At 39.5% G+C, this 22,718-nt stretch overlaps 1 protein-coding gene across 1 annotated transcript in view; it reads left to right on the top strand.

The window, feature by feature from the left end:
• Positions 1 to 15,986: 15,986 nt before the first annotated feature.
• Positions 15,987 to 22,718, top strand: part of HEATR5A (HEAT repeat containing 5A) — a gene marked incomplete at both ends in the record, with an annotated part of 54,294 nt that continues 47,562 nt past the window's right edge. Inside the window, 2 exons of the mRNA XM_079537003.1 lie at positions 15,987 to 16,112; positions 17,244 to 17,455. Coding sequence (XP_079393129.1) covers positions 15,987 to 16,112; positions 17,244 to 17,455 — 338 coding nt within the window. The remainder of the gene's footprint in view (positions 16,113 to 17,243; positions 17,456 to 22,718) is intronic.

Raw genomic sequence — 22,718 nt, 5'->3', positions numbered from 1 at the left:
GAAATACAGGCTGGGTTCCAAACAAGATACTTATTTATTAATACTAACAGATAAAATGAGTTTTCTTTTTAGAGACATTTTAAATAAAATTGTTTGGATATGAATAACTAATACTATTTTGTAATGATTTGTCTGCTTGAGAAAACCAATTTTATTTCTCCTATTGTGGGCCAAATCCTAAAAGGTGCTGAGTAACACCACTTCTCACTGACTGTATGGGAATTACAGTTATATAGTTTCTTTCAAGAATTGATCCTTTGAGCTAAAACACAAAGTCTGCAGAACAGTGTCTTTTTTTTGTCTCCAGAAAGATCTTTAGCAGCCTCACAATTCATTCTCTATACTTCAAGGACTACACAAACCCTGAGAGGAATGAACATGAAAATATTTAGTGAATAACAGACTTCAGACCAAATTCCATTTTGAACTGATGTCTCATATAAAGTATATAAATGTTTCTGTATTTCAGTAGTTCTTAGGAGATGACAGAAATCTTGAGTTTCTGTTATAAGGTGGCATCTTTGTGTATTATCTGCCAGTTTCTGATTTATTGTATCTCTCCTGGGACACTGATTTCTGCCATCTTCTGCCACAGCAATTGGCAGCTTGCTGCATGATGTGCCCTTTGTACTGCTTTATTTATGTCTACTATTGATTCATGATCCATTTACTAAAATAAGCTATTTCTAAATAATGTGATGGACCATACTGATGGAGAAATTGATTAAAATTATTTTTAAGCCAAATGCTCACTACTTTCTGACATGAGTATATGATTTAAGCAGATGACATGACATTGCTTTAGTTTTTATTCTATGACTACGCAAAAGCTCAAATAATTGCTGTTCTATATTTAGAGAATATCAGTTCTCTATGATGTTTAATATTCCACGCTTCCTTGAATTAAACAATGAAATGAGTAATCATTATATTATTCTACTGTGGCCTCCAATTCTATCATCACAGAGGAACTGTTCTGACAGGTTTTTATGACCTTGTTTGCAGTGTGCACACTCAGTATGGATAAAGTGAGCGTGCATGAACTATGGACTGTGCTCTCATAAAACTAGGGGTGCAATAGTTCATTTTTGAGTCAGCAGTATTCCTGCTTCCTTTCCATGTCTTTTCTGTAAATCTTCACCTCTATTGTTAAATACACTATGCAACATAAAAATATTAGTCCAGAATTGTAAGGTCATAAATGTCTATACTTACTCTCTCTGAAACCTATTCCACAATAAGCTTGTCTTCACCAAACTACAATAAACAGGCCCTTCTCTTTCTTTGAGTAGCCTTCAGCATTTTACCTGAATGCCATAAACATGTGTCCCTGAATTGACCAACTCTGCTCTGGAGAACAGAGTGGCTGTAAAGATGTTCATCCACATTTGGAAATACAGTTTTTGAAAATCTCTTTGGTATAATTTGGTAAATGAGCATCTACAATTTGAGAATGTCACTCAGTGCTATGTGTCTCCTATTCTTTCTTAATCTCTTCAAGTTCCTTTAAAGCAACTCAGAATTTGGGGGTCCATACACTGTGATACAATGGCAAGAATTATGCTACTGGAAGTGTTTTGCAACTGCAGTTGAAAAGTAAATGGTATAGGTAGACAAGAGAACAAAACAGCAGTCAGAGTAGCCTGAATAATATGACTGTGCTGCACATTTTCTATTTAAATCAGCACTGTCCACTGTCAGTGTGTGGCTTTGGGCAAAGCAATTTTCTGCTCCGCTTTTTCTGTGTATAAGACAGAGTGAACATGGAGACAAAAAAGATGTTTAAAAACCACTGCTTTTCTCCTCTTCTACTGAAGGCAAAAAAACCCAACCCTCTGTTCCTGATTTTGTTTGAGAATGCAGTATGCACTTACATCTTTCCATATTGTTGAAGCTGCCTAAGTTTGTCTTTCTTTACCATGTACCTCAGCTTCTCCCTTACAAATGTGTTTTGAGCTAATGTCCACAAAGCACACTGAGTACCTCAGCAAACTGGAATCACACAAATAACTCTATGCTATCTCAAAAGTAGGAATTGCTTATGCAGCATGGAAATGCAGATGAATGACTTTCCTGTCACATTGTTCTAGCTCACATGTGTGTCATTACAGGGAATTTGACTGTTTTCTATTCACTGTGATTGTATTATTTGTTTAAGTGATGCAATATATGCCCTATTACATTAACGTGCATTAATAGTGTGAGTGAAGAGGTTAGTTTGTTTAAACGTGCTTAGTTAGAAATGAAATTGCACAATAGTTTTTGGATTAACAATAAAAGCAAAAGAGTTCTGGGAGCCCTTAATAATCAGTTGGCAAACCATATTTAGAATATATTAATGTGCTGCTAATTCTTGTCACAATATTTTATCCAGGATTGTTTAGGTATTTAAAGTGTACTTAAAAATACACGTTATTCATTTTTAGTAATGAAGACTGATCTTTTATTCACATGTTGAACAGTTGGGATCTATGTGCCATGGTTGGACAGGGCATTTTTGTTCCTTATGTCACAGTTCCATTTTGGTAACTGTATATAGTGTTTTCTGGACCTGTATATTCCTATTATTTACATTTTAGGATTAAAAATAACACCAGGACTCTGTAATTGCTTGACAGGAATTAAGATTTTTGTGAATTTTATGCTAGTACAACAATCAACTATGTTGAGAATGTAAGCATTAAGTTAAACTACATATCACGTTAAATATTCAATCTGTTAAAAAAAAAAAAAAGAGAGAAAAAAAAGACCAACCACCAAAAACAAAGAAACAAACAAACAAAAAAACAAAACAGAGAAACTGAAGATTTATAACTAAGACTTTGACACTTATACTGTGTTGGATTCTACCTGTCTCCAGAAAGCCCTTACTTGAGGGAAATAAATATTTCACTTTGTGGATTAAAAGCACTAGCGCAGTTAACTGTGTCAACTGAGGGAACAATACTAAACAACCACGGATACTAAAGGCTACATCAGTTCTAGAAATAAGCATGTTATCTTGCTTAGAAGCAATTGCTTTTATTCAGATTAAAGCCAATTGTAAATTGCCAGTTGCTGATGGTGTAACTGCGGAATCAAACCTTAACAGTCTGACTCTGTACTTGAAGAGGTAGCTAGATTGTGTAATTTAATATAATTGCAAAAAATAAAGGAAAGATAAATGTCTAAGCTTAAAATCTGAGATATTCCTTACAAAGATCTTAAAATATAGTGTAATTTGGTATTGTTTGCTATGTAATTGCTTGGTGATAGTTCATCTGATTATGCTCCTAGTCCTGTGATTCTTACTCACACTTACATGATCCCACTGAAATCAGAGAAATGAATTCTTTTATGTTGCTGTAGTCATCAAGCTATAAGAAACAAACAAGCAACAAAGAAGGTTTTATTGGAGGCATATGTGACTGAAGAGATACCATTACTGAAATTTGTTTGGCAGAACTAATTCATGCACTAAATCATTCAACCCACTTTACCAAAATAAACTAATAAAGAGAAGATTGATCAGCAGCTGTATGTGTTGCAATTATTTGCCAATTATTTGCTTATTTTATTAAATATTTTTTGTTGAAGCTCGGTCAGGTCTAATGGAGTGATGGGGAACTGAATTAACACAGGGTGAATACATCTCATTATCCTGTTTTTGTCTGTTTCAGAACAGAAAACTATGAATGCATAACTATTTCAGATTGAAAAGGGTGAAGATAAAAATGGCATGTATTACTGCTGAAGTAGATGCTAATTTGAATCAATGCATGGTTAACACTCTTGTTGACCAATTTAGGAGAGGAAAATCATATTAAAGAATCAAGGTGAGCTATAAAACCACTAAACATAGATTCTTATCCTCATAAAGCACTGCTGGCACAAAGCAGTCTGAAAGCTCATGTACTCAGAGATGAAAGTAACACCTCACACCACTGTTCCTCATTGCTCCCACGGACTTGTGTCAGTTTGGCATTAAAACACCATTGCTTAGAGCTGACATCGTGTATATTGAGGTCTAGAAGGAATGACTCTTAGAAAAAAGTGTACAACACTGTATTTCTCTCTGAGAGGTGCTTTGTCTTGCTCTATGCTTACATAACATTTAGTATTATGAAATACTGAATAGCAAGCAGGTCCTCTGCCTGTCACCGTAACAGAGTGAATAATAGTAGTAATAACAGGAAAATTTTCTAAAAACTATTCTAAGTATTTCTATTGTTTATTACCTAAACATAATTGACCCTTCACATATATTTCCAGGTCTTCTGCTACCCCAAGAACATCAGAAAGTACCTTTTGTATTTACAGGACTTTATTACTGAACACACCACAGCACAAACAGCCTTTGAATACAAATAGTTTGCTTCACCTTTCTACAAGTCCAGTGGCAGACCGCTCTCTGTTGAGCAGCAGCAACTCATTTGCTCATCAAAATGAGGTTAACTGAGCAAATAATTCTTTTTGAGGGGGAGGTGTACATTATTTCTGATACAAGGAGTATTGGAAATAACATCTTTACGCCAGCAGGATTTTGTAGAGTTGCCTTCTGTGAGATACGCTATGGAAACAGTTTCAGATGTGAGACATTTATATATTATTCTTTATTACCACATATATTGGCAGAACTTTCTGGTAAAAGGTCACTGCCTCAGTGCTCATGTTTCTGTACAATAGTAATTCAGTAAAAATGAAACCAATGTCCATATATGGCTAAGCAGCCTGATGCTTTTAAATCTGTAGAATACAGTTAGGCAGTTCTCTGAGAAGATTTTATTAAATATTCCTTAGTGATATACATGTACACATAGATTGTTCTGAAAGTAATGCCTCCTAATTATTTCCATTGAGCTGAGAAGGGAACAATAGAACAAATTCTCAGCTACGAAACACTGTTTTTCAGTAGTCACCATTGGTCGTGCATTTTTGCCAGCTATGAACAAGAGCCTGTATGTTGCCTTCCTAAAAAATCTGTGCCAGTGGCGTTGACCCACTGTCACCACTGCTGAAACGCACTACTCCCACTGTGCTCACATCCACTGTTTCATCTCCATAAATGTTTAGCAAATGTTGATGAAGGTCAGTGAGTGCCATTTTTTTCTGCACGAGGGAATTCAGTTCCACATACACACTTCTTTGTCAGACACCATTTTGTTAGAGTGCTCCTGTGCTGCCTTCTGTCACATGACAATAACTCTAATAGTATATTGGTATGGAAGCTTCAGCCTTTATTACCATAACACCAACACCCACCTCTGATGTCATGCGCCAACGTAATAAAATGGGAGCAGCCTTCATATTTGAGGATGAACTTACAAGGTTATGTAAGGGCTGGGGATGATTTTGACTCCTATGCTTATGTATGTCAGGCATTATTTCCTCCCCGCAGTGGTTTGCACTACTTCAAAGAACCCAGCTTGTGGAAAGGAACCTTTGCTCCCTGCCCCATGGACCTAAACAGTGTTCCTCTGTGGGAATGCTAAGACAAAAGATTGTCTTTAATATCTGTTATCCAGTCAAAATCAGCCTTTAATTCCAGAAGGTGTTATTTTCTTCATCAGCTTTGTACAGCAGTAGTTGAAGTAGTACGATTAAAACCAGAACACCTTAATACCACCAAACTAAATGCTGCCAGCAGAAACTTGACCTCATGCCTGCTTGCTAGTTTCCTCTCCTAGTTGGCTATACAATATACAATATATACATATTATATGTATATCTCTCCTGACATGGTAGAGCATCAGTTATAATGCCAGAATAAGACTCCTTTAAAATAAAAAAAAAAAAAAACAACAACTGAGATACACATTTTCCTTTTAGTATGTCAGACCTTCAGCTCTGAAGACAGAATGCAGAAAAGAACGTTCCTTCAGCAGAAATTCTCACATAACCGAGTTCACTGTTATGACCGTTGTCAATGAGGGAGGTCACTCCTCAGCAAACCGGCCGCTGGCTGGCTCCCCTGGCACCAGGCCGGCTGCCAGCTCTCCGCCCCAGGGAAAGCCCAGCTCCCGGCACCGCGAGGTTTACCCTGTCGGCAGTGCGCCTCGGCCGTGCCCGCTTCACCTCATGGATTTCTTCTAGCGGCGCCCTCCCGCACCCGGCTCCCGTCCCATCCCTCTGTGGCCCGGGCCGGCCGCAGCGGGCGCTCGATGTCTCCGGCCCCGATTGCACAACCCTGAGCAGCGGCAACTCCCTCCCGCGCCGGCGGGCGGTGGCGGCTCGGGCGCAGGCCCCCGCCCCCCCGCGCGCCGGACGAGGGAGGGCGGAGCCGAGCCCCGCGGAGCGGCGCGGGAGGCTCGCGGCCGGCCCTCGCCGCAGGTACGGCGGGAGAGGGGCGGTGGTCCTACCCGGCCGGGCGGGCGCAGGGCGGGGCTCTGTTTGCGCGGTGGGTCTCCCTGCTCCGTCCCTCTCCGTCCCTAAGGCGCGGGGAGGGAAGAGGCAGCCTTCTGGCGACCCTTCCCATGGGGAAGAGGGGCGTGAGGCTTTGCGCGCGCTCTCTCCTTCCGCCTGGAAGCGAGGAAGGAGCCCCGGGGGCCTCGGCGGCCGCCTGCAGTGCTGGCGCGGAGCTGCCGGGTGACCCTAAAAGGCGGTCCCCGCAGGGCGGGAGAAGACGCTCGGAGAGGTGCTCGGAGCTGCCGCCAGGGGCTGAAGGAGGTTGGGCGAGGGGACGGGGCTCGGTGGGCGGAAACGCCGAAGGGAGCCGAGAGCTCGCTGAGGGCTGCCGGGGGTCTACGTGTAAAAAGAGCTGTATCGCCGCGCGGCCGTCTGCGTTGACCAGCGAGACGGTCGAGCGGATTCGAAAACGGATCCCCGCGGTGACCGGGTGGCTTCCGGGCTCCCTGTCAGCGGCCCAGGGTGTCCGTCAGGCGGCGCTGGGGCTGCCCGCACGGCGGGCGCGGAGCGCCGAACGGAGCTTGAGCCCGGGCGGGGCCTCCTCGGGGAGCCGGCAGGCAGAGCGGGGGGGGAAGGTACGCTCCTCGATGGCAGCAGAAGCAGGAGGAAGGAAGTGCCCTCCTCGCTGTCCGAGTGTCAGGGCTGAAGTTGAAGGGTAAGGCTAGTGATATTTCTGGTGTGGGTCCGTAGAGATCTGGAGACTGTAGGGACCCGTTTGGCACTCCCTTACAGTGTCTGTGCGTGGTCTGATGGGCTAATTTTATTTTTAACGGATCTTTTTATCTGACAGTACTCTGGAGAGAGAGTGGTGGTACTGGGGACTCCAGTGTGTGCAAATATGGTGGCTGGCATTTACGTTTTGAACTCCTGGATAGGACAACAGTGCTCAGCATAATGGATATGCTCTGCACTCTGCACAGGGAAATAGAATCTGGAGAAGTGCATGGGTGCTGGTATTTTGGAATGAGGGAAGGAGGGACTGCTGGTATCTTAGGTTAAAATGCAGGTAAAGGTCATTGAGGTACGGAGAGAGAGTAATGGGACAGAAGAAAGGCATGTAAAAATAAGTTCAGCTTTGGGCTTCTGTACGTGGATATTTTTCAGAAGTTTTGATTCACTGTTTGTAATGTCTGTTTAAGTTTGAGCTAATTTTTATAGAAGTAAATGTGTGCTTTGCTGTGACTTCTATTCAACTTTTATTTTGATCTTATTTGCCAGAAATAATCAGGCTGCATTGTATGTCTTGGTGTTTTACTGTATGGTATGTTTCCACATGGTATGTAATGTACTCAACTCATGTATGAAATAACAGGTGTGACATAGGGGATAGACTTCTTCTGGCTCTGTACTGAAGGTTGTTTGGTGTTTTTTTCTTTTTGCCCCTTTTCCTGATGGTTTTGATACAGTGAACAAGAGGAGGGGAAGCCAGTTTAACATTACACTGAGTCTGAGGATAAATAGAAAACGTGATCTTGAACACAGAATTGGGTTCGCTGCTGGTGAAACACCTGAGTTACTGGCTAGTTCATTACATTGTATTGAACGTGCCAAAACCTTTGTTAGCCAGTGCAGGATGATCATCTTTTACAAAGCAGAACATGCTGATGGAGTGGAGTGACTGGTTAGCAGTGCCTCATAGGAGTGTTTTCAGAGTGTGGGATGTTTGTTCTATTTGGTTTGTAAGGGAGCAGGAACTTTAAAAAGGTGTGAGGGATATCTGTACTGCAAGCAAAAATGTATGAAATCTCTGTACAGTTATGCTTCTTTTTTTCTGAGCTGTTTTGGAGTATTCTTTGAGGAAGTGACATTTAAAATACCTGGAGAATGCACCATTGCAGTCATCTCTGTCTTTAATTTATGCCCTGAGAGTGGGCTCTATCTGCTAAATAAGATTCCAACAGTCTGCAGTGTGAGGTCTTTTGCTGCTGAAGTTTTGTGCTTGTGCACTTTAGTATAGTTGAAAGATGGTTGTAGCAATAAATAACCCAGCACTGCTATATCCGTCGTGATTTTGGGGGAAAACAAATACACTTTTTTTAGGATTTCAGGACATGTTCAGCAAAACTACTCTTTTAAGGGAAAATGGGTAGCTGAAATCAACCTTCACCTATTGAAATTCAATTTAATGTTTTAACAAAGAATTCAATTTCACCCAACTTCCCTTGTCGTGACAGAAAAACACATTGGCACATTCAGGTTGATGTATCTTGGCTGTATTAGGTAAACAGTATCATCTGCAGCATTGTCAAGAATAAAGCGATGCTCAGATGTTTTGAAATTATTTTTAGGATTTGGGTCAGTGTTTATACTTCTCTGGTGTTTATGCATTTGCCTTACTATCCCATCAGTTTTCAAACCTGCTGATAAGCCCTTACAATTTGCAAGGTTGCATGTTAATAAAGTAATGTTCTCAGGTCCTTGTAGTGGAGCTTAAATTCTCTTTTGATGTACACTTTCAGAAATGAAGTGCACTAGTTGTGGGTGCTGGGGATGAGTGGGCTCGTAGCACTGACATTGGGCTCAGGAAGTGGCTGATTTACATTTCTCAATAACTGAATGTAGCTCTTTGTTTCCTGGAATAGTTCGTGTTAAGTGGAGATAGAGAGTAAAGTGATTATAATAAGCATGGAAGTAAGTTATAAGTACTTTCTAATATGGCAAATGAATGTTTTCCAATACCTGTGTTTTCAGAAATATCTCAAATATTTTGCATTACTGAAGCAGTGATTATATTTCCAGGCACATTTTTCAGGGCATGTTTTCACTCTAGTCACATCAAGCATTGTCCTCAAAACATCATCACAGAAATTATTCGGCATTCCCAGAAGACATTGTCTTGTCACTTATTTCACACTTCAGCAAATGTGTACTGTGTTGTAATTCTTATCAATGCCACTGTTATGTATGAAGGTTGTGGGTGGTCACATTCTTTGTGTGAATATTTTTTAGAACAGCGTGCCCCTAGAATTATGTTAGATTTTGTTTAGGTTTTTGTTGCATTTGAGCTTTATTGCTTTTTCAGATAGTGGGTGGCTTCTCTGAAATTTGGAAATCAAGAACATTAGACAAGCATTTTGCTAAGTCTGGCTAGAAAAACAGTAGTTTTGAATTGTTCTTATGGCAGTAAACATGTGAATAAAAACGCTCATACAAAGTACAAGACGTCAAAACAAGACCTTTTTGTTTTGCAACATGAATAGAAGTAATATTTGTTCACTAGCACAGTATCAAATGTAATGTGGAAATGACAAAACTTACTTGGAATCTGCAATATAGGAAGATGCACTTGAATGACAACTTCAGTAAGTACTTGTGTAAATGCTGCCAAATATTCATTGATAGAAGAGAGACATCATTTTCCTGGGGCAAAATGCTTCTTCCAGAACACAGTTAACCAGTGAGCCTGAAAGAGAGACATCTTGTTTCAACATCTCTGATTTCAGAATCATGTTTCTAAGCTGAATAATTACATACAAAAGTACAACGTGATTGGAGGTTTTCCCAGTCTGAAATTTTCATTAAGTAATTAGAGCAAATGGATGGTTGTGTAATGATCTGTTATTTTTTGTGTTGTTAGTCCAACTCATTGTTAAGATTCTTCATTGCTTTTTGTCGTTTTCGATAAGCATGTGATGCAAATGCATACACATTTTTATTGAAGCAGGAAGATAACTTCATTTGTGACTGGAATTGAATCTCTTCATAACACAGGATAGGTGTGATAACATACAAGTACTCAGCTGTGAGATGTAATTTCTGATGCATGTCTTCCACATGCATGGCAGTACACTTAAAAACAAATATTAATATTTACAGTTCTGCTAGATAGAAAAGTCTTAGAATCTTGGATCTCCTCCTCTATGACCTGGCTTTCTGTGTGCTCTGGGTTGTGCTAATTACATGTCTTGTGGCCTTTCCTTGTAAATTGCTTTTTGACATCAAATTTAGTCACATCTTCTGTAAGCTTGGCTTCAGATTTCCTGCTGCTGAGCAATATAACCGAACGTTGCAAAACAATTCTTGCAAAGAATGCAAGAATGCTGTGTGCTTATGGCAGGTTACTCGTTTTGGATGGGAAGCTATCAAATCTATTTGATACCAAGGAGTAATTTTGTCCACATTGATTAATGACTGATTAATTCAAGCACATGTTTGTATACATTTATAGGTGAGACTCTCGTTTCATATCACTTAACTGTTCTCCTCTCCATAGCCTAATCCATTCATTATACAGATGCTTTTGATGCTGAAATGCCCTAAAATTGTTTTTATATTTTCTTTGAAATTGTATGAAAGTAAGCAGTGAAAGGGTATGTGAAATTCCCAACTTCTGCTGAATGAGAGGGCAAGAATGGTTAGCACTGCTGTACATAAGATGTGTAGGGAGGGGTAAATGTATGCTACGGCATGGCTGGTACCTGCCACTGCTCTGTAGAGGAGAGAGAGAGGAAGAAAAAAAAAAAAAAAAAAAAAAAGGCTTCTGTGTGTAGAGAAAAGACTGAAGTTGGCTTAAGGCAGTGGATGATGCCACACAAAGCACACTGGGATACTAAGGTATTTGAAGCTGATACAGGTTTTCATTCTCTGTGAGGCAGACTTTTCCTGTATGTTTGTTGGTAACGTTTTGTAGAAGTAACTAAGTAAACAAAGGCTGCTCTGTTTTTTGACTAATAACAAGTATCTTTATGTAGGATTTGGATATTTCTGCCTCTGTAGTATGTTGAGTGCTTAAAGTCCAAGCTTATTTGAGCTGGGATTCTAGTTTCTGGCCCTGAAATAATCAGGGTTTATTTCTTATCAAGCTATTACAATTGTATCACTGTTGTTTATTTAGATTAGATTATTTATATATGTACAATAGCTGCTAGCTAAGTTATAGCTAAAGATAACTCCTCTGGATCCCCTATTTGAAATTACTATAAGGTTTTTCCTGCACTTTTTTTGCTTTCTTAAGACCTCTATTCCTGCTTATGTTTGCCTCCTAGCATAAAAAATACGCTTTAACTACTGGACTTTCACTATGAGCTGTTTTTCACTAAAAATGGCTGAGTTTGGCAAGTGTTTGCTGTCTGGGCCAAAACCCACTTCAAAAAATAAACATCCTCCTAAGTTTCCAGAGCTAGGTATATAAAAATTCTGTTTGTTTTGAAGGCACTCTAAGCAGGTATGTGAAAGTAGTTAAAATAAGCCTAAGCATTGATTGTCTTGTGATGTGCTTGGCTCAAATGCATGGGTAATGATCATCCCATTAAACTTTTAAAACAGCGCTGCGGGAGTAAAATTGATCTGAACTGCTAATGACTGTAACTAAACGTGTCAGGCTGGGAGACTCTCTCTTAAACATACCAGTTTATTTGTGAGATAGGTGACAACAAAGCCTGCTTTATGAGGTGGAGAAAAAAGTTACATGAAGTCAGTTAAAATAGTACTTGCATCGCAAGAAGAGACAACTTGAAGCTAATGACTGTGCTTCAGTTCTCTTTCTCAGGGATATGATGAAAATGACCTTGATTGTATAGTCAGCCCAGTGGCAGCTGTTACAAAAATACTGGTAGTTGTTACTTTTTACTTTTTTAGTATTATGCATTATTTGTTTTTACACATTGCTGGTAATAATCAACAGTGGTCATTTCTTTGAAGAACTGTCTCTTTCTTTTCTGATGGACTAATGTTTGGAAGAGGAGTGAATCCACAGGTTAATGATCTTTGTTTTACATCCGATGTAAGGCATAATTACTGTAATACTTTTGAAATGAGAAAAATATAATTACAAAGATAAGTTATACAGCCCTTTATTTTCTTCACTGTGTTGTAGATATAAAGGACTTCTGTGTGCATCCTCATTCAAGTGTTGTTTGCTGATAGTTCAAGATAGTCTGATTTTGTTGGTACATGTTTCATTCAATGAAATTTCAGTTTTATTTTTCTACATTTCTGTTTCAGATCAAGAAGTATCAAAATAAAAGCAGTAGGGGGAAGAAAGAGTGTCAGGGAACTATCAAATAGCTCACCATTTTAAAGCACGAGTTTCATTTAAATGTCAGCGCTGCTTTGCGTTCTTAGATTGTACTTGTTTTGATTCACTGGTGTGAGAGGATGTTCCAGACAGTAACATGAGCACCGGCTGGTGTGATACTCTATTGTGTTGGAGTGACCCACCATGCAGCAATGCATTGCCTCTAATTAAAGCAGAGTTGCACCTGTGTCAGGGCTGCAAATGTTTAAATTTGATGTTTCTTTCTCTGCATAGAAATTGCCTAGTAACATCTTGTATGCTTAACAAGGGTATATTTAATATTAATTAATCCCAGCTCTTCTCCATATTCTGCGTTCGTATTCTGTTTTGCATAGTCCTATATGTATAATGCCTTCTGCGTTGCTCTCCAGTGTGACAACAAAATCAGCGAGTAGTAAATGTGGAATCCCTGCATTCTCATCTTTCTTCTCAGAAGGTTGTATGCCTGTGCTCTTTTCTGGTTGTTACCTCTGAATCTGGAGTGCAGGTTTACAATGCTGTGTGTTTGGGGACATGTATATTTGAAGAAGGTAGGGAATGTAGTGTGTTATGCAAAGCTTTGTGTGACCAAAGTTTTCATGTTGGTGAGCACTGGGAGGATCAGGTCTGCGAGTGTTTGCTACGCTGTTCTGTTTCTGAAAAACTAAATCTTCCATAATTAACAACCAACTTCTGTAATTCAGAAGTGATGCAGTCTTTCTTTCAGAAATGCTAGCATTCCCAGCTGTGTTAGCCGGCATTCATTATGAAGATCAGCAACTACGCTACGGTATTTTTCTTTGATAATTATTTACACAAATACTAACCAAAAAAATCCAGAATAACTTCAGTGGAACAATGTAAGCTTTGACTAATATTAAAAGGAAGTGCCTATAAGTTGGCTGCAGAGTTGTGAGCAGCATAGTTGACAGAGCCTAGACTTGTCCAGGTTGAAAAGCACCTTGGAAGCTCTTTTTTGTGTGACCTTTTGCTCCAAGAAGGGTGAATTCAGGCTAGGTTGCTTAGGACTTTGCTTAGTCTAGTCTTAGTCTGAGAGCAAAGATTCTACAACTTCTCAGCACCTGTTCCAGAGGTTGACAATCCTTAGAGAGAAAACCTTTTTTTCTAGCCTTTTGGAACCTTCCTTGTTTCAATTTGTGCTGTTTGTTTCTTGTATTGTTCCCTCCCACAGACCTCAATAGGCAAAGAATCTTCCATCTTCTTGGTAACCTTCTCTTGTGAAGGCTGTTGTTGAATTCCCTTGACACTTCTCTTTACCAAGCTAAACATGTCTGGCTGGTGGATACCATGGCTCCAGCCCATAGACTTTCTTCTTCTGGGGAGCCCCAGGCTGGAGGCACTAGCCCAGGTGTGATATAACAAGTTCCAGGCCCTTCGATCAGCTGGCTGACCTCTTTATGGTACAGCTTTGAAGTTTATGCGCTGGCCAGGATACCCTGGATGTTTGGTTAGGACAGCTCTGCGCAATTCTGCATAATTACAGCTATTTTGTTTTCTTCTTGTCTAACTGCTGACTTTGCTTTGCAAGATCTAATGAAGTTAAACTCTGTTTTTCTTTCTGTATAGAGAAAGAAAAAAAGCAATGAAAATGTTAGTGATCATTTGAATATTTGCTTTTACTGCAGGGAACTAAATGCAGCACCAGCTGTTTCCAAACCGCCACTGAAAGAAGTTTAGATTACTTTGAAATGCATATGCACCTTTAATCTATTTTCAACTCGAGTCTCCTAAAGACTGATTGAAAAGTGGTTGTATTTAAAATAGTGTGCAAACTGTATTTCATATCCTGCTAGACTTAGTTAGAGGTTTAAGAAATGTTATTGTTCACTGATAACTGCATTAAAATTATTTCTGGAACTTAGGATGGATTAATTATGTTCATGTCTTGTATCTATAGTATTGTGTGTGGCTTTTTCAGAACAGATGAATCACCTTTGCCATCTCTGCTGATTACTGGTATAGATATGAATGTTGGCATGATTATATTAATTTGAGCTTAAAATAACAAATATTTTGCACCTGTGCTTTTTTTTTTTTTTTTTTTAGACATTGAAATTGTTATTTTGTGTAGAACGGACACTTTTATCTAGAGTGCTTTTTTGAAACTGATCTTCATGTTAACTCTTTTTCTAGGAAGTAGAGTTCTTGACATCTTTTATCCAAGAACCTAGGGTGAAGAGGTTGTACAATGCGAAGACATAATCTGCAAGGTAAGTTAAGGTCCAGTATCTGACAGTGATCTGTTAAAGTGATCAGTTGAAGGGAGAATGTTATCAAACTTCTTCTCTGTGTGCATTGAAATGATTACTGTGGCTGTAGGTGTTTTAGAGACACTAGACAGCTCGTAACTTCAGTACTGAGCAGTGATGAAACTGTACTCAAATATTCAATGAAATAATAATCCTACAGATTTTGTATGTCACACACAAAAAGGTGACACTAGAGTTAAGTTCTCAGAGTGTTCATACTCTGAGGAGTATAGGTAGTAAATTGTGAACATCTGCTTACCTGGTCAGTTTAAATGTGTATGTATATTTATATCTACTTATCATTTTATAATGTGATGTCCTGTCAAGCAGCCTGGTATTTCAGGTAAATTTCAAATGTCAGTTCATCACAGTGAGTTCCTTTGTGAGCAAATTTTATATTGAGATGTTTAGAATGTAGTGAAGGTAACCTTTTACTGTGCATTTGATGACAGCCTGAGTGCTGAATTATTTAGAATTGTTTTGTATTGCCCACTAGACTGTTAGATCATTTTACACTCTAATATTGTTACCACATAGGAAAAAACACATGCTCAGCAGCTCAGTGAACTCTAAAAGGATAATATGTTTGGGAGTTAACAATATGGCTGACATTTTACCAGAACAGTCTGAAATAAGTAAAATTAAACAACTTCAACTGAATTTGTTCTTGAAACCCTTCTTTCAGTTTCTTAAGAAAAAAAAAGAGACATCATTGGAGGTTGGTTTTTCTTTGTGTCTCGCTTGGCACTGAGACTAGATCAAGTGTTTGAAAAAGATGTTAACATTTAAGTCTGTAGATATAGTCAATGTGAATTCTTAGGTTTAGGTTACTTCCATCTTGCACTTAATTCTAGATCACAAAATCCATCTTATTTGAGGCTGGTTGATTGTTGTTTTCAGGCATATGTTTGGTCGGGTACCAGAAAAGCTCACTCCGTGTGAAACATGATGAATTAAAATAGTTCAGTGAGAACTCTGATGTATTCTAGACTACGTTTACTTGGCACATTATTTCAATATCATATTTACCCAAAAACATTGAATATTACTAATACCACCTAAACAAAATGACCGTGGTGTTTTTGAAAATTTTAAGTATTCTTTTAAAAAGTATTTTGAAATATTGGATGTAATAATGACTGCTTGATCTCTTGTAACCTTTCTGTTTTTCTGCTTAGGTGTTCAAACTTCTGACTTGGTCATCAAATATTAATGGAAAAAAAAAAACAAAAAACAACTCTGATTAATTAACATAATTCTGGCAGTTTGTTGGTTGTTTTTTTTTCCTTCAATTCTTTGGTGTTTGATGAGGAGAAATTCAAGGAAGATTTCAAGGAATGGAGTTAGCTCACAGTTTACTACTCAATGAAGAAGAGTATAACCAGCTTGACGAACATCAAAAAGCAGAGTTCATTTTTGAATGGTTACAGTATTTGGAAAAGCTTTTACCAGTTACTAGCAGGGTAAGTATAATGTGATTTGAAGAAAAGCATGTTGTTTTGGATTTTTTTGTTTTCTTAAAAAAAAGTTTTATTTCATTTCCTTTGCTTTGCTTGTCTTTTACTTACTGTTGCAGATGATAACTACTGCACTACATTCATAAAAAAGAAGCAGAAATGTATATTTATTGATATAAAACTGACTTAACAAAGCTTAATTGCAAATAAGATAGTGCATTAACAAGATTTGAGATGGTAGGATATACTTAATTTGCTACTGCATAGCGGGTATGGTAAACACATATAGGGTATTCTCCCAAAAGTCATGAGGTTCAGAGTGGACCCACTTTCACCACAGAGGTGTGGCTGGATCTTCTCCTAGCCCCCAGACTTGGTCATTTATTTACATTTGAGGGGTTATTTGTACACAGTCAATCTAAGATTGAATCTTAGTGAAGTTAAGAAAGCTTAAAACAAACTATTAGTCACTTACTTAGGATCTATACCAGCGAGGTGTCTTGATGTCAAGGTGTAAAAGATCTCTGTGCAAATGTAATCTTCAGATATATCCCTATTCAAGCAGAGATCTTGTTGTGCAGCCAGATGCCATGCAGAAGAGCAAGTGGAGTTCTTGCATTGCTTGCTATTTATGGATTCAAATAATTGACTCAAATGGAGTTTTTTTGTTTTCTTTTCCAAGCGCATACAGGTTCAGCTGTTGAACCTTGTGTGTGCTACCAGTTCTTTCAGCCCCCCTCTTTGGGACAGATCTGTGGTGGTTAATCTGTCTTAACAACAGTGTTATCAATGCTGTTACTCACTGTCTTCCTGTGCAAGGCCTTCTATGCAAGTCCAGGCCAAAGGAGGGAACATGGGAAGAAGTTGGGGTGGGGGGTACTGTGGAGCACATGGTCACAGGTACTGTATGGCACAAGAAGGCAACAGCTGTGCCTTCTAATAGGATATTATGGAACAATAGCAGGTAACAAAGAAGGAAATTTGGCTTACCCCTTCCAAAAGATGGTGACAACTCGAGAGGAGTGTAATCTCTATCCAGAGAGGTGTCACTCCCTCAGCTGCTAATCCTTCAATAAGGCAGGTGGACGGGGGACGGGACAGACGTTTAAATTTAACTACTACTGATTTTATTTCCAGACTGATATAAAAGAAAACCAGAAGAAACTGGTTGAACAATTGACTTCTTTATTAAACAATTCACCAGGACCCCCTACCAGGCGGCTTGTTGCCAAGAATTTAGCTGTACTTTATAGCACTGGAGACACTTTTTCTGTTTATCAAACAATTGAAAAATGTAATGAACTCATTCGGAGTAAAGATGATTCACCAAGTTATCTGCCTACAAAACTGTAAGTATTTTTCATTGATCTCAGACTTCAAATCTGGTAACGACAGAGACAAGTGTGATGACACATGATAAGATGTGAATGTAGGGGAGGGCATGCTCCCTCATTTTTGCTTGTTGTCCAAATAAGCTCTGTGGCTTAAAACACAGACTTTGAAAGGCTCCTTGATTAGAATAATTATTATGGGTGTGCCATAATAAGAAGTAACACTTTTTTCCTCCAAAAATCTCTGAACTTTTCAGACTGAGTACTAAAAGAGGAACTGAATTCCTTTGAAAACTGAAAGCAAATTCAAATTATTTCCTTCCCTCTAGACGCTGTAAGAATTATATCTTAGTCATTTAACATATGCTGCCTTTGAAGCAGAATTGTGAATGGTTAAGGATTTGTGTAGCTTTTTATATATCTCTTTGTGACTTCCCTGGAAAGTTTTGGGTAAGTTCAGCTGCAGGTTGTGAATAAAGTCAGGTCAGTACTTTATAACACGAATTACCCTTCAGAGTTTGATAGCTTAAATATATTTTTCATCCTTATTTAAAATTTTTTCTTGTTGCAATTCATATAAATACAGCATAAGAACAATCACATTAAACATGTTTAAATCACATTACTTTTGAAGCATTCAACACAATGGTAATGTGGTGGTTGATAGGAGTCAGTAAGGATTGTGTGCGTTAGAATAAAATTTGGCTTACCAAAATGTTTCATGTTTACTGGATCCACTGGAAAAAATGCACTGTGTGATCTGAAAGCTAAGCTGAATTAACTTATTTGGAAATGTAGACATGTTAAATCTGTATGCATGTGATACCATTTAAAGTTATAAATGACCACAGTATGCTTTAAGGTAATGGAAGAAACTAAGGACAGTTTTTGCTTTATGGTTTTTGAGAAGACAAAACGAGCTTGCAGTGCATATCGTTATATGGAAGCAATTCAAACATTACCTGTTAGAAAAGAGCTTAAGAAAGCTTTTAATATATTGCTTATTTTTAACTTAGTTTAAAAAAAAAAAAAAAAAAAAGTATTTACCTGACATGATAAATCTGAGTTCACTGCCACAGGACAGCTAATGAAAGAAAGAACATATTGGTATTGAATACTGTATATGGGCAGCAGGAACCTAAACAATAGAATACAGTTGGTGATTTCCAACCAGGCAATTGAAAATCAGGCCTAAGAATAGCAGCAATGGATGACACAGTAGGAGTGGGCAGGTGTTTAAAAAGCAATAAGGTGGTAGTATACTACTGAGAAGAGCAACAAAACAGATGAATACAGCTTCAAGTGGAAAATACAGTGACTGAGCAAATTTCTTAAAGGGTTGAACTGAATGTAATTACGTAAAAGCATATGAAATATTTGTAATTAAATGCCTGAAGATGGCCAAAAGAACAGAGGAATATGAAATATTTTTACAGGACACAAAACCAAACCTTAAGATATAGAAATACTAGGAATAATTTTTTTCTGGTACACTGTATGTCCTCCACTGTAGTAAAATAAAATAAAATAGAAGTAGAGATAGGGAAACATCATTGTGCATTATTAATTATACAATACACATAGCAGATCAGAATTGGTTATTCCCCTTTTGTTTGAGTTGCTAATTGTGTTTCTGACAATCCTTTTCAAATGATGTTTTCTGGAAACAGATTTTTACAAGGAGTCTTGTCTTTTCCAGTGCTATATTGTTTTTTGATTCCTGATTTCAGTTGACCTCTTGTACTGTCTTAACAGTTAAGAATAAGCTCAACTTAAGGAGTTTTAGTCCTGCAAAGTAAATTATTGCTATAGTACTGTTCTTCAACAGTGAAATGTATAATTAACCTTATAGGAGAATTCACTATGGCACAGAACTCTACTAGTTGTTCTTGCTTCAGCTGTAAGACAGTTGCTTTGGAGGAAGTGAAATGATGTCAGCATAGCAAGGAGGGATGCTGGAGTCCATTGCCAGCAAAGCAAAAGTGACAAAGAAAGACAGAAATGGCGGAGATCGAGAGTAAGAAGGTAGAAAAGTAGCTGGAGGAGAGAGAAGAGGCAATGTTAGGAGTCCTGATTGGCATGAAAACAGAGGTAAGGAGAATGAAAGAGGGATGACGTGAAGAAAAAGGCATGAATAAATAATGGATTCAAAAAGGAGATTTCTTGTGGTATTGATGCTGAGACACTAGGCTACGGAAAAGCATTTGGAATAAAAGCTTTATCTTGTGCAGCAATTAAGTGGACTACTTGGTGTCCAGTGAAGAAAGGCTGCTTTTTTTTTTTTTTTTTTTTTTAAATGCTTACTTTGCTTTTTTAAATTTTGACTAAAGTTTTGTCTGTTTGTCATCTGTTCTTGTTAATTTAGCATACATGCCCACATTGTCTGGTAGCTTTCAATCATTGTTAGCAAATTCTGATTCACCTGGAGACTCCTCTAATGACAGTTTCCAATGAATTGTTTGTTTATCTCATAATTTACTGCTTCTCTATGTTCATGTGGTGGAAGATGTTTTAGGCGAGCAATTTTAAAAGAGAATAGCCATCATCTTCTACTAAAGCAGAGTGTGATGTGAGTCCTGTTATTGAATCAGACAAATATGTCACGTAGCATGACTTTAAATTCCAAAGTTTTGAAAATATTCACTAGTATTTTTTTAAATCTGTAAGCATTGTAAAAAATATTTGGCTGATCAGGAAACTTTCATTGCTGATCTCATTGTTAATTTACTACTTTTGAAATCTTACTTTTGCATTTATTGTTGTTCTCTTAACAACTGTATTTGGGAGAGGTAGCAACTCTCCCAAGTTTATTTTATTACATAAAGTTTATTTATTACATATTAAAGATGAAGTTTATTTTATACAATCATAGAATCACAAGTTTGGAAAGGACTTACAAGCTCATGTAGTCCAACTGTCCTCCCATTACCATTGCTACCACAAGCACTAACCCATATCTTGTAGCTCCTCATTCAGGCACCTCTTGAACACTGCCAGGGATGGAGACTCCTCCACCTCCCTTGGCGGGCCATTCCAGTGTCTGACCACTCTCTGAGAGAAAAAGTTTTTCTTTATGTCTAGCCTAAACCTCCTTTGGTACAACTTGCTACCATTTCTTCGGGTCCTGTTTGTTGCCTGAGAGAAGAGGCCAAACCCCTCCTCATCACAACCTCCCTTCAGGAAGTTGTAGAGTGTGGTGAGGTCTCCTCTGAGCCTCCTCTTCTCTAGGCTAAACAATCCCTGCTCCCTCAACTGCTCCTTGTAAGGTTTGTGCTCCAGATCCCTCACCAGTTTCGTTGCCCTTCTCTGGACATGTTCAAGCACTCAGTGTTATCTTATAGTGAGGGGCCCAAAACTGAACACAATACTCGAGATGTGGCCTCACCAGTGCTGAGTACAGGGGGATGATCACCTCCCTGCTCCTGCTGGCCACACTATTTCTAATGCAAGCCAGGATGGCATTGGCCCTCTTGGCCACCCGGGCACACTGCCTGCTCATGTTCAGCCAACCATCAACCAACATCCCCCAGGTCCCTTTCCAGTCATATTTAAAGTCATTTAAAAACACTGTGCAATGTGCTGCTAAGGATGAAAAGACATGGTGTATAATCAAGATGCTATAATTGCAATATAGTTGTTTAATTGACAGATATCAAGATGTTGTAATCACAATATAATCGAGAGAATCAAGCAAGGTAGACAATGATCACAAAGAGAATAAGCGGAAGAGCTTACCCTTCGGCTGAGCTCACCAGAAGACACCAAGAGAGGGGATCTCCAGAAGAGATCCTTCCCCTCTGGTAGCCAGCTCTTAAATAGGTCTAGGAGGGGTGGAGCCTGGCTCCACCCCTTCCAGCAGCACAGGTGAATTGTCTTCACCTGTGCTCCTCTGGCTGACTCATGGCTCGCCTCAGGTGATTAATCAGAGGTTCAGGCCGTGACTCAGCAGTTCCCATACACTCCACCCCTTCACAGTGTGAACCACTGATCACGGCATGATCAGGTTAACAAAAGGGTAAGCTTTCCCTAATACAGAGATCTGGTATATCGCGACGCTTATACAATTTTATCGCGACGTGTGTTGGTACAGTTCAAGACAAGTGATGATTAGTGAATGTCCATGTTCTTCTATGGGCCAGTGCTCGATGATGTGACTGGAGGCATGAGGTCCTGAGGTGCAGGTCCGTTCTATGTTCCATCAGTCCCATGCAGACCATCACCGGGTGTTGTACGTGATCTGACAGCAACGCTGGAACACTTGATGGCGTTTTGCTCCTTCCGGTGGTCCTGAAGGCTCACAGACTCACGGGGAGTAATACAGATGTTTTACAGGTACCAGGAGGGGAAGGTCTGCTCTCCAGGGCAAGATACAGGCCGTATTTCTGTCTTGGGTCAACACTTCCGCTTGTACGGGGGCACGTCCTGGCCGCCTGTACCACACCTTTTGGCCGGATATCTGCGGCTGCATAACGATATCAGGCACCAAAGGAGGTGTCCTGATCTGCCACAGGGACATGATGGGGGTCCCTTTAGCAATAAAGATCGGAGTGTTGACCACAATATCAGTAGGCCATGTACCTATTACTGGAGGGACTACTGAGCCTCCCACCTCCAATAGTCTCCCCCAAGGTGCAAGTAGGCCACACCACTTGGGTCCTACCTGCACCTTCCAGGGCCATTTTATTTTATGGGTACCTGGCTCTAAATTTTCAGGGGCAGGGAGCAGAAGATTATTTTCATTACCAATCTGGGGTCTTACCTGATGATCAGTGCCCGTAATTTGGATCCTAAGCGGGGTGGCCCATGTCGTCTGCAACATTCTCAGGGCACTGGGTCTGCCGTCTCGAGGTCTTTCATTCAGGTCCCGCAGGGTTTCATACAGTCTTTTTGTCCACCCCTGCAGGGACTGGGAGTCTGTCTTCAGGGCAGCCTTAAGAATACCATTATAACGTTCGATGAGGCCTGCCCCCGTTGGATTATATGGCAGGTGGAATCGCCATTCGATGTTATTTTCTTCTGCCCAGCGCTGTATCGTTGCACCAGTAAAATGAGTCCCTTGGTCGCTCTCGATGACTTGCGGTGTCCCTTAGGCAGACATCAGTTTAGTGAGTCCCTTGATGGTATATGCCTGGTTTGCTTTCGGTACTGGATAGGCCTGCAGTAGCCCACTTGCAGTATCGACACAGGTCAGGGCGTATCTTGCCCCTTCGGAACGAGGAAGGGGCCCGATGTAATCGACCTGCCATCGCTGGAGAGGATTGTGTCCCCTAGCAAGATGGGC

The sequence above is a fragment of the Tetrao urogallus genome (genome assembly GCF_951394365.1).
Source record: "Tetrao urogallus genome assembly, chromosome: 6".
NCBI classification, from domain to species: domain Eukaryota; kingdom Metazoa; phylum Chordata; class Aves; order Galliformes; family Phasianidae; genus Tetrao; species Tetrao urogallus.
Note: the sequence above shows the minus strand (reverse complement) of the source record. Positions and strands in the feature narration are given on the sequence as shown.